General features: G+C 36.1%; 2 protein-coding genes across 2 annotated transcripts; one reads left to right on the top strand and one right to left on the bottom strand.

The window, feature by feature from the left end:
• Positions 1–253: 253 nt before the first annotated feature.
• On the top strand, positions 254–9,393 carry LOC140887900 (probable inactive leucine-rich repeat receptor-like protein kinase At3g03770). The gene is made up of 8 exons (XM_073295485.1): positions 254–1,772; positions 1,988–2,121; positions 2,326–2,566; positions 2,645–2,850; positions 3,010–3,059; positions 3,147–3,258; positions 3,387–3,610; positions 8,721–9,393. The coding sequence occupies exons 1-8, from the start codon at positions 374–376 to the stop codon at positions 8,761–8,763; spliced, it is 2,409 nt and encodes an 802-aa protein (XP_073151586.1). The 5' UTR covers positions 254–373; the 3' UTR covers positions 8,764–9,393.
• Positions 4,135–11,215, bottom strand: LOC140887901 (histidinol dehydrogenase, chloroplastic-like). The gene is made up of 14 exons (XM_073295487.1): positions 10,629–11,215; positions 9,615–9,736; positions 9,407–9,459; positions 7,809–7,881; positions 7,595–7,696; positions 7,406–7,507; positions 7,226–7,297; positions 7,093–7,155; positions 6,953–6,994; positions 6,673–6,732; positions 6,488–6,598; positions 5,984–6,154; positions 5,527–5,617; positions 4,135–4,439 (listed from the first exon to the last, which is right to left on the bottom strand). The coding sequence occupies exons 1-14, from the start codon at positions 10,684–10,686 to the stop codon at positions 4,156–4,158; spliced, it is 1,404 nt and encodes a 467-aa protein (XP_073151588.1). The 5' UTR covers positions 10,687–11,215; the 3' UTR covers positions 4,135–4,155.
• Positions 11,216–12,285: the final 1,070 nt, after the last annotated feature.

Raw genomic sequence — 12,285 nt, forward strand, 5'->3', positions numbered from 1 at the left:
AAACAAAATATACTGTAAAGGAAATGATGCATGTGAAATTATTTTGGACACTTGTGTTCATTCAATCTTGTTCCTCGGGTTTCCCACTACACTAATTCTGGTGAGAGCAAATGTCTCTTTCCAAGAAACTGATATCTGATTACTACTCTGCACACACCTACACACCAGTGGATGCTTAATTATATGTTCCCGTGGTGAATCCCGAATTATTGTTGCACATAATACGTACTGGGCACAAGTTTATGTTTTGATTTCAACGCTTTTAATCAAGATTCTATCAGAAAGCCTCGTGCAAACAACACTCCATGCAATGCAATGATATAGGTTAGCAATTCAGCCATTTTCTTTCTCTTTTTTTTAAGACACTCCATAAATGTTCAAAGATTCAAGAGCCATGAAATGCTGCTTTGTATCCATTTCATGCGTAGCATCAATGTATAAACCGAGTCATTTTGCCTTACATTTCCTCTCCTTGTTCTTGTTAATTTCCCATTACTCAGAGCAGTTGCAACCTTCACAATCTGAAACTCTTTTGAAAATCAAGAAGCAATTCAACTTCCCACCAGATTTAAGCGGGTGGAATGAGAATCCTGAATTTTGCAACTCAGAACCAACCCAAATTCTCACTCTTTCTTGCTATGAAGACAATATAACTCAGTTCCATTTAACTGGAAACAGATGGTTCCCAAATCTGATTGAAGATTTTTCTACTTCCAGCTTGTTTTTAAATCTAGCTGGTTTCCCCAGTTTGAAAGTGTTGTCTTTGGTATCTTTAGGCCTGAGAGGGCCATTGCCTTCAGAGATCGGGAGATTATCTTCCCTGGAAATTCTCAACATTAGTTCAAATTCCTTTGATGGCCCCATTCCTGCGGAGATTTCCTTCTTAAAAGGCCTACAGACCCTTGTCATGGATAACAACAGGTTCGCTGGTCAAGTACCTGAATGGCTAGGATTTTTACCAGCATTGAGTGTTTTGATTTTAAGGAACAATTCATTAAATGGATCATTTCCAATTGCACTGTCTGCTTTGGTAAATCTGAGGATTTTGGAGTTAGCTGAGAATAATCTGTCAGGGCTTGTGCCGAAACTTGACAAATTGGCAAATCTTCAAGTTCTTGATTTAGAAGGCAACTTTCTTGGGCCTGAATCCGCTAGTTTTCCCAAAAAGTTGGTTTCTTTAGTACTAAAGAAAAATAAGTTCCAGTTTCCAGTATCAGATGAATTGATTTCTTGTTATCAGTTACAAAAGCTAGACATCTCTTTGAATGAATTTGTAGGGCCATTTCCGCAATCACTTTTGACAATGCCTACACTAACTTATTTAAACATAGGTGGGAACAGATTCACTGGAAAACTCTTACACAACATGCCTTGCAATGCACAACTCAAATTCTTGAATTTGTCCGAAAATCATCTGACAGGGGACTTACCAGATTGTCTGGAACATGAGTCCAAGGAAAGGGTTGTTTTGTATGGTGGGAATTGTTTATCCAAAAAATATAGACAACAGCATGTTGAATCCTTCTGTCATAGTAAAGCTTTGGCAGTAAGAATTTCACCTCGTAAAAAAGAGGAGAAAAGGCCGTACAGTAAAGCAGTTCTTGCATCGAGTATGGTTGGAGGGGTTGTTGTGACAATGGCAATTTTTGGTGTGGCTTTTTTGCTTATGAAAAAGGAATCTTTACACAGGAATTTGAATAAGATTTCACGCACAAGATTGATAGTAGATAGGATATTTCCTGGAAATACGCTCCAGCTGCTCAAGGATGCTAGTGAGTATTATTATTCTTTTTTTTATATCGTTTTCCCCTCATTTATCACATTCCATCTGTTTTACATTATATATCATCTTTGTTATCATCCCTATTGTCGTGAAAATTTTGGTGTAAATGACTCAAGTTCAAGGGCAGGGAGAAGGGGGCTTGCATAAATATATGGGTTTATTAGGAATTTTCACAAGAACATCAAATGTACCATTTGTTGGCAGGGTACATTTCTGAAACTATGAAGTTGGGAGCACTAGGCATCCCACCTTACAGAACTTTCGTTCTTGATGAGCTTAAGGAGGCTACAAATAACTTCAACGCATCGAATGTCATCGGGGAGGGTTCTAATGGGCAGGTACTTCTTTATTCTAGTAATTTTCTGGTTTCGTCACATGTATTTCTGTGGCTACATTCGTTGTTAACTACCGTAACCTTTTTCGTTGTTAATGCATCGAGTGGAGCTTATATTTTGTTAGCGAGTTAGACTCGTGTTAAACACTAATTGGGACGAGGGGATCGATCAGTACAGCATGCCTCATTTACTTTTGCCTGTAATCAGGTATACAAAGGATGGCTCACAGATGGGACAATTGTCGCTATAAGAACTTTGAAAGTGAAAAAACGACATGGTGTTCAGAGCTATACAAACCAACTTGAGTTGGTTCAGAAACTTAGACACTGCCATCTAGTCAGTGCAATAGGCCACTGCTTTCACTGCTGTCCAAATGATTCAAGTTTCAGCAGAATATTTCTCGTGTTCGAGTACGTGCCAAATGGTACATTAAGAAGATATATATCAGGTAACATAAGCTAACCTGAAATAAAATGCAGTTTCTAAATCAGAAAGACCATCATTCTGATTGCTATCCATTCTATAGAGGTACAATCAAGACAAAAGTTCACATGGACGCAACGAATAGCGGCTGCAATAGAAGTTGCACGGGGTATCCAATTTCTTCATACAGGGAATACACCTGGTGTATATTTGAATCACCTGAAAATAACGGACGTTCTGGTGGACCAGAATCTCCATGTAAAGATCAATAAATACAATTTACAGTTATTGGCAGAGAATCGAAGATCGGTAGGTTCGACATCTGTTCCTGATATCATAATAACGTTTCAATATGTAGCATTTTGTTTCATGACCCAAGAACTATACCCATTTCTCAAGTATATATATTCTGCATCAACTGTGAAAACAACAGTGGCTTAAGTTTGCTTCCTCTTTTTTATCTCTTAGGATGAGATTGGAATTTCTCCCCGTGGATCGAAGGAAAATATGGGATCAATGTAAGTTTCTGTTATTATTAGTTCACCAGTCGTCTGCTTGTAAAGCACAAGAGAAGCTTTATTGTGGACAAATTCTTTTGTTCACAGATTGAACTGCGAGGCCAAAAATGATGTTTACGACTTCGGAGTAATATTGCTTGAAATGGCGGTTGGACGAGCAATTGTTTCCATGAACGATATACATATTTCGAAAGACATTGTAAGTTTATATTGCCTTCAAATCAGGGTTAGGAGAAACATATAGAGATAGAATTCTTGAAAGAATTTTCAATTTTCCTAAAAATACAATCTTGTTGAAGCCAATATTGCCCAACGTAAATTCTGCAGTTATCAGTGAGCCTAACAGCGGATGCGATGGGCCGGAAGAGCGTGGTCGACCCATCGGTTAGCAAGGAATGTTCGGACGATTCACTGAAGACTGTAATGGAGGTTAGTGTGAGGTGCCTATCGAATGAAGAATGTGACAGGCCTTCTCTTGAAGATATAATATGGAACTTGCAGTTTGCAGCACAGCTTCAACAAGAGTCTAATAGCAATCAAGAAACCCCATGAATATCTATGTATTTGGCTATGAAGACTATTATGTCGTGCAATAGTAGTATTTTAAGTTAAAATTTATATATATTTTAAATTTATCACCATATTTATAATTATTTTCAGAACTTTAAAATGGGTTTAGCTACAAAATCTAACTTGTTTCCCTCTTCTGAGTTGGTGTTTCTCGTGTCCTCTCTATCTTGTTACAATTCATACTGTCTCAACAATCATACGATAATTTCCAAAATTCTTGATTGAAAAAATATATACATATAAAAACAATGATTTTCTAAAAGTGTAATCCAAGCAATGAAAGTAACCTGAAAAGCATGGATTTCCGCGATGGTTTACTACATATTGTGATATTGATCTTACCGTCATTAAAGTTGTCAACATTTTGTTTCTCGGGTGAATTAAATTCTACCCGGTATGATACAACATAGTTATCCACCATCAAGATTTAAATTTTTTTAAAAAAATAATAATAACAATCAGACAATTTAAATATGCTTGTCCTGGGCAGATACTCGTACAGAGGCGCAAAAGGAATTTGACATACTTATCTCAGATTTGATAGTTCTCTAGCTTCAATGTCCTGCAGTCTGAGGGTTACGGCTCTCTTGTGCGCATCCAGACCCTCGACCTCAGCCATTGTTGCTACATAAGGCCCAAGCTTCCTTAACCCTTCTTCTGTCAGCGATTGTACTGTGATGTACTTCAAGAAGGAATCCAACGACACTCCACCATACATCCGTGCATAACCATAAGTTGGAAGAACATGATTGGTACCACTTGCATAGTCTCCCACACTCTCGGGTGTCCATGGACCCAAAAATACAGAACCTGCATGGGAGTATAAACCACGTAATTTCAACAAGTTCTCGTCTAAAAAAATGATGGTGAAGTATCAATCTATAGTGTGGAATCACACATTTATGATTACATAGTTATATAGTCAAATTGAAAGAGTACTTGAAACAAATACTTGATCGAAAGAAAGAGAGGTCCTATGCAACAAGTTCACAAACATCAGACATTTTACAAGATATTGGACATAAATGAAAGAATTACTGACATACACTGTACTCAAAAGCGACATAATTAATCAGAGTGCTAAAGACCTGCCAAGCAATGCTCAGTAAGACTCAAGATTCTAGATCTGGTTGTGCTAAAAAGATATCGCCATAACCGGTGTGACTTGTCTGAGGAGTGCTTAAAGCAAACCTCGACCCTTGAGCCTTGTCAACGCACCCATTATACTCAACGATGTAGCCCAATTTTTCTAAGCTTTAAGCAACTGTGAATGTGGTTGATAAGGTTCTGAAAAGCCCGCATCAGAATTTCAAGTACTTCTAGTTGGGATGTTGCGAATTTCAAACACTTCTTGTTGGGATGTTGTTAGTACTCTGATTCAACTTGTTTGGCATGAAATATTTCTTTTTCAATTTATCCAACTTTGGCTTACGCAACTCTTTTATTGGTTTTATACATGCAGACTCTTTTTCTATATTTCATTCAAGGATAATAATAAGATAATTCAATCTAAAAAAAAACAAAAAAAAAAATAAGTACACTGGCCAGAAGGCAACGACCAATGCCTTAGGGCTAAAGCTCGAATTATTTCTTTCTTAATTTTTAACACATTATCACCCATTTATATGGAAGGGAACAATCAAATGGACAAGCACTAATCACAATTAAATCTTATGTAGTATTAATTAATCACAATCATGATAATCCTTTCACGAATGTATTACAATTAAGATCACATCAAATTTGATCTGCCTCTGAATCATGTACCCAATACTTATGAACCAACAACAAATTAGAACGGCAGCAATAGAAGTAATAAAGGTACCATGCAACTGATACAACCAGCAAAAACCAGAAGACATAGAATGAAGGACATGCATAGTAATAAGTTAATAACCTGCATTATCAATGAAACTTTCCCACTTTTCAGCATCTTTCACATTGATGATCAAATGCTCCGGTGCATACAAGTTCGAAAAGCCAATTGCCTGAGTGCGACAAAGACAGGTGCCATTTAGCCCTAGTAAAATTTGGACTTTAAAGTATGAAGACCTAAAAGAATTAAGTAAAATATCAACAAAATAATTTTTCATGCACTAGCTAATCTAAAGGAAGCAAACCAGACTCCTATCTATTCCTATTCTATGTATAGAATAAATCTGCTTCTCTTTGTTCCTACGAACAGAATTGTTGAATTAATGTTTCCTAAAACCTGTGGAATGAACCGCTTTCAACTTTTTACAATAAAAATTTTTGAACTATCATATTCAAATTTTATACAGCCAATGATCTAAGAATATTTCAAGAACAAATTTGTACAGTAAAAACATATATTTAAAAAGGGCCAGGCAAACCTCGACCATATCGCGTGCAAAAACAGTGAAGCTATGACCTAGTGCTTTTGAAGCAAAGTCCCCCCGGGGAAGGCTTTGGCATTGCTTGTTAATTTCATCCAGGATAGCAGTTAGATCCACATCATTTCCAGCAACTACAAGAACGACTTGGCTGTCAGGGCCATGCTCAGCCTGCAATTGAGAGCATCGTCTTTTGAACAATCAGAAAAACTAACAGCATATCATAGTAAAGCTAATAGTTAACAAAAGGATCTCCTATGTAATTAACTTGAAGCATTATAAATTGGAACAAAAATTTGAAATTCCCTTGTTACTCTTATCTTGAATTTGCTATCATAACATGTTTTAGAATTTAGGTAACATCTCTAACTTATTTGAACCTTTCTGTGGTCAACATATAAACAAAACTATAATGTTTTTCACTAAAAAAATAAAATAGCCAATCATTCAGATAAAAGAAAGAGCAAAATCAAAGAATTTTGTATTTTATAAATGGCCAGGCACCTGTGAAAGTAAATCTGCTGCTATGTGAACAGGACTCGCATGTTTATCAGCAATGACGAGCACTTCCGATGGTCCAGCTGGCATGTCTATTGAAATCATAGCCTCACTATTCTATTGAGAAAGGATGATAGTTTAGCAACTTTGTATCTAGGACAATGTACAAAAAAAATGTTTAAATCATATACCTGCAGAATCATTTTTGCAGCTGTGACATACTGATTTCCAGGCCCATATATCTTCTCAACCTACATTATAGGTGGTATTAAATAATCATATAAACATTGAAACTAGTAAAATAATTTTGTGGTAAAACCGCTGGTAATGAAGCTCACAGGCCTGTATTTCTTCTCAACCTACTTTCAAAGCTGTGACATACTGATTTCCAGGCCCGTGTATCTTTCTCCGTGCTCACAATGACAAAGTCAAGAATGTGATATTAACAAAAGAAATATAGTAATGTGGTACCTTGGGACAAGATTCAGTCCCCCATGCCATCGCAGAGATTGCCTAAACGCAATATTTCAAATTTCAAAGCATCACAAAGCATATTTACTATTTGGCGTGATTACATAATACATACAGAGAAAATAATACTGTCCTCGGACCTGAGCACCCCCAGCTTTAAGAATGTGCGTTACGCCAGCTTTCTTAGCGCAATAAATGACCTCCTGCAAGACGAACCATGGCTAGTGAGCAATACATAGAAATCTTATATTACTTTAATATGAGACCAATTACTTTACAAATGCTGCCATCTTGAGCAGGGGGAGTTGCAAGCACGATGGTCTTGCATCCAGCTATCTGAGCAGGCTGATTTAGGGAAAGCCATATCAGCAAAGCGGAAGCAATCAAAACAATACTTTCAATGCTCATCAAAAGACCCACATATGAAACAGATGTAGTCAATAAAGTACATACAACTGAAAGCATCAAAGCAGTTGAAGGTAATACAGCAGTGCCACCAGGAACATAAAGACCCACAGATGAAATGCTTCGTGCCACCCTTTTGCATCTAACACCCTGCAAAAATTGTACTCAGGTACACCCCAAATGTTCCAAGAACACCATAATTGTGGAAAAACAATTGTCACCCAACGCATGGCTTACTTGCATGTTCTCAACAACTTTTTCCACAGGCTTTTGTGCAGCATGAAAAGCAAAAATGTTATCATAAGCCACATCAAAAGCTTCTTGAACCGCTGGATCAAGCTAATTATAGAAGAAACTGTTAGTATTACTACAATGTGAATCCACAATCAACAATACAAAAGAGTAGCAATGTGGCATAATCCATTTTTGAACGCGTTGAGAAGAGGAGTACCACTGGATTTGGAAGATCGTTGACATTCTCTATTACACTGTCTAGTTTTACTTTGTCAAACCGTATTGTATAGCTGTCAAAAATATATAAGCAATTTAATCGTCATTGCAGTTGTTCAGTGTGCCAAATATCTCATTTTAGAAAAGACAGAAACGATTATATGCATGAAAATGATGGATCATTTCCATCCGTGACTTCTTTCAAAAGGCACGAAGATGCAGAATAAAAAAAGAAAAGAAAACCAGAATAGGTGTTGGCAAGAGTCGCAATCTTCTATTAAAGAACCCCTGGGAACATATACATGAGGAGGCACTTGGTTCCGAGAGTACAAGCAGTTCTTATCAGGATCACAGAAACATCAAGACGCCAAAATAAAATGTAATGTTAATTTTTGCACTCTTAGCAGGACCAGGATCCTTGAACTAAATCAGGATGCTCAAATTTTTCCTTTATCAGAAAATATTACTTTTTTGAGAACAAACTATTGATCCTAGAGTTATAGAATGCCAACACAGGGAAACAAACTGTTATAAACTCTTGCACATACACCCATTAAGCATCTTGTACCAGCATGATTATTGAATTAAGTTAATAAGGTAGGGTTAACTAAAGTTTTGCTTCCAGTTCTTTCCTTCAAAATCTCATAATCAAATTCAGATAACAGATATGAACCCCAATAATAATAATAAAAAAACATGATCGGGATAGTTCAACCTGCCATGGGTTTTAGAACACAAAAATAATACACAATATAATTATTGTTTCCCTATGCAACTACGGCGGCTTAGAAATTATTCACTTTATAAACTAACTCGGGATAATTCAATAAAACATCCTTATTGTTTCAACTGTGTCTCAATTATGTCCTTAATGTTTTTCCGGGGCCATTCATATCCCTCGTGTTTTCCATTATGTCTCAAATCCGTCCTCACCGTTGACACTATTGTTTGTTTGACGGGAATTATCACGGGATTTGCACATGAGCATTTTTCCCAAATTAAAAGCCCAATTCTATTTTTTACAAACCTAATTCCCAAATCGGTCAATTCCTTTCTCGTGAAATCCTCTCCGGACCGATGATTTCTCCTGAAATTCTCTCAAGATTGATCACAAAACACAGCTCTCAATCTCATATTTACGCAATGAACTCACGCATTGAAGATTCAAGATTCACATCGAGAAGAAGAGAAAGATGAGCACCAACAGATTTATGTGATACACCCCTGTGATGGGAATCAAAATAAAAATAAATAGTTCACTTAAAGTGGTTGAATGAAGTCGTTGCAGCTCCCGGCTCGTCGAAGCCCGCAACTGGAGGGAAGTCGAAGGCTTGAAGAGAAATCGGGAAGAAGAGATTTGGGAATTAGGGCTCAGATATATAAATTATGAATGAAGAATGGGCTTTTAATTGGGGTTTCATACTCCGTGAGAAGCACATACTTGTGCTCGCAATTTTTTCTCCACCCATAATGAGCCCTCAAATGTCCCGTTCCCCAAAACTACTCTGATGGGATTTTCAAATGGTATGCTGCACCGGCAATTTTCTGACAACAAAAAATAAAGCAAATATCAGGATGAAGGAGTAAAGAAGCACTAACTCCTTGACAGCTGCATCACCTCTGCTTCGAATGTCATCAACAATGGGCTGAACCTGATTAAACAGTCGTGCCAGAGAAATTCAAGTTTAGCATCAAAGAAGGTTAAAATGATAATTATGACGCACGTTTTCCCCAGAAAAATCTGAAGAACAGGAAAGTACATTTCAATAAAAGGGTTGCCAACTTGCTCAGCGACATCAGGACTCACCACACCGAAAATAGAAGAAAAATCAATTCGAGGACGAGCTTTGAGGCTATCAACCTCAGTCCTAGTCAGATCTGACAGCTTATAAGTCTTCATCGAACAATTCAAAGTGGGTGAGAATAATCCTGTTGTAAGTGCAAAAAGAGATCAAACAGAATTCAGAAGGATATAAAATCATAATCTTACATAGTTAAGTCAACATCATACATACAACAAACTTATACCCTTGATTAAAAGAAAACTTTTTATCACAGAGAGAATTATAGCAAATTGCTCAATCTGCATGTATAATATTAAATGGGATAAACTTAGTCCGAGTTCCGCCGTACAGTATATGATAACGTTCACCAATCCAGAATCCAATCATTTCAGATTACATTCTTTTCTGGTTAAAATAATGCTTCAACACACATGAGTATCATGGACACCATCAAGGATATGAAGATTTATCATGATTGTATCTTATAATCGTTAGGACACGAGGTCATCAGGGCATTAACTCAAAATATAACGGCAAGGATGCCACTTAAGGAGAGAGTGATTTCATATACGAAATCCGGTTTCCTAACTTCAATCATCAATCCCTCATACAAAAAGAGGGATGGACTACATGCATGATGTCATCTATTAGAAGTGCATAAACATAAAAAAAAATAACATATCGACCAAAAAACAACATTGAAATATTGCAGGATCAATCTTGAATTGAGATTTTTATTTTATTTTATTTTTTTAAAAATTCTATGAAGTGACCGAGTACCGCCACCATAATAATTATGAACCCGCTACTAGCAGGTAGATGGGGATTTCGAATCCACAAATGCAAAAGATTAGACTTTTAACGGGAAAAAACAAGGGTTGTCAACCAATCTAGCCCTGAGTTTCCTGCTGCATAGTTAGAGTAAATTCCGCTGTGTAGAGCAGATTCAACATGTTCCTAACAAATAGATTAGCCAGTAAACTTTCAAACGCTCAAAGTCAAAGGAATCGAAATGTAAATGAACCCATAACACATACTGGGATGAGATTGAGCAATCTTGGAGGGCTGAGGGAAAGAGATAAGCCTGCAGTCCATTATCAACCACCTTCAACGCGATTAATCAAGTTACTGCTGATAAATTGAAACGAGGATAATCAAACTTTCCCTAGGGTATTAGCCTGAAGGCAACTGAAGAGGAGTAGGCCTAGAGGGCCACCACCGGAAAACAAAAACAAAATAAACAAAAAAAGAAAGAAAATATTATTTGTTGTGAAAAAGTAAAAATTTACGGTAAAAAGTAAATACTTCAAAACTCAAAATATATCACACTTTACATTTTATAATATTTTTCTCTCAACACAATTGTATTTTTCATCACAAATGAAGACCTATTTATAGATCCATATTTGATATTAGTCCAAAAATAAATACATCATCATCTACATCATCGCACACTAATTTTCCACATTTTACAACTCAATATTCAACATTCAACATTCAATATTCAATATTCAACATAATAATAATAATAATAATAATAATATATTTTCAACACTCCCCCTTGTGAATGTCTTGTAGAAAATTAATGAGCATTTTATGTTTCACTTCAGGACTGTCTAATTCCGTTTGGTAGCCTTGATTAGGCTATGATAACGTTTCTATCCCTTCGCACTAGAAAAGAATAATCCCATTGCTCCAACCTATTTCTCCATCGCGGACTCAGATGTGTTCTTGAAGAAGATATGACACTATTCCCCCTCCGTTTCTAACAACCTGCGTGTAAAATAGCTTTTGAAATATGGATTTAAATCCGTCCTGATTCCATATCTGTGTCACTGGTTCGATGAGCTAGGTTTGGATACTAACTCTGTTCATATTATTAACATGTGGACACCATCGAATGCAGTGGGTTGAATGTTTCACCATTTGAATCAACATAGACAATGGATCTGCCCTTTTCATTCCGATTTTGATGAATAAATTTTTTAATAATTAGGAAGGTGAATTGGTTAAATTTATTTCACGATAGTACGAAATATGCTCTAAAAATAATGGTTCACAATCACAGTTCTTCGAAAACAAGGGAAAATACCTACCAGTACTTGAAGAATAGATCTGTTACCTATGTTTGGAGATGGATTATTCTTCACGACCCAGATTTCATATTTGCGTACAATGAATTCTTCTTCCCAGTCTCGGAGCTTTCATTTTCTGAGACTGAAGAAGTAAGGGCAAATATAGATATGGTTTTTTTTTATTCATGGACATGAATGTTGACAAGTCAAGAAAGGTAAAATTGTCAAAAAAATTTGGCACACACTTTAATCACCTCAACAAAAAATACTATCTAAAAACTAATAAATTTATCCGCATTAAAACTTATCATTTATTTTATACTTATGGTATCTTGGATAATGGATGATAAATATAATTAGTCCACCTCTATCTCATGTTTGGTACAAATATAAGAAAAATCTACTAAACTAAGGGGCCCGGTAAAAAGTATGATTACCGTGGAAAAACCATCCCACCTTTTTAGCTGTGACAATTTTGACAATACAAGGATAATGGTACCAATTTTCATATTTACCCCATCCAAAATTTTGTAAACATTATATTATCGTGATGAAAATAAGTTGTTATAAGTTTTATTTTACTTTCGATTCAAGTAATTTTTTTTTATCTTTTTATTTT

Source organism: Henckelia pumila, chromosome 3 (assembly GCF_033568475.1).
Source record: "Henckelia pumila isolate YLH828 chromosome 3, ASM3356847v2, whole genome shotgun sequence".
Classification (NCBI taxonomy): domain Eukaryota; kingdom Viridiplantae; phylum Streptophyta; class Magnoliopsida; order Lamiales; family Gesneriaceae; genus Henckelia; species Henckelia pumila.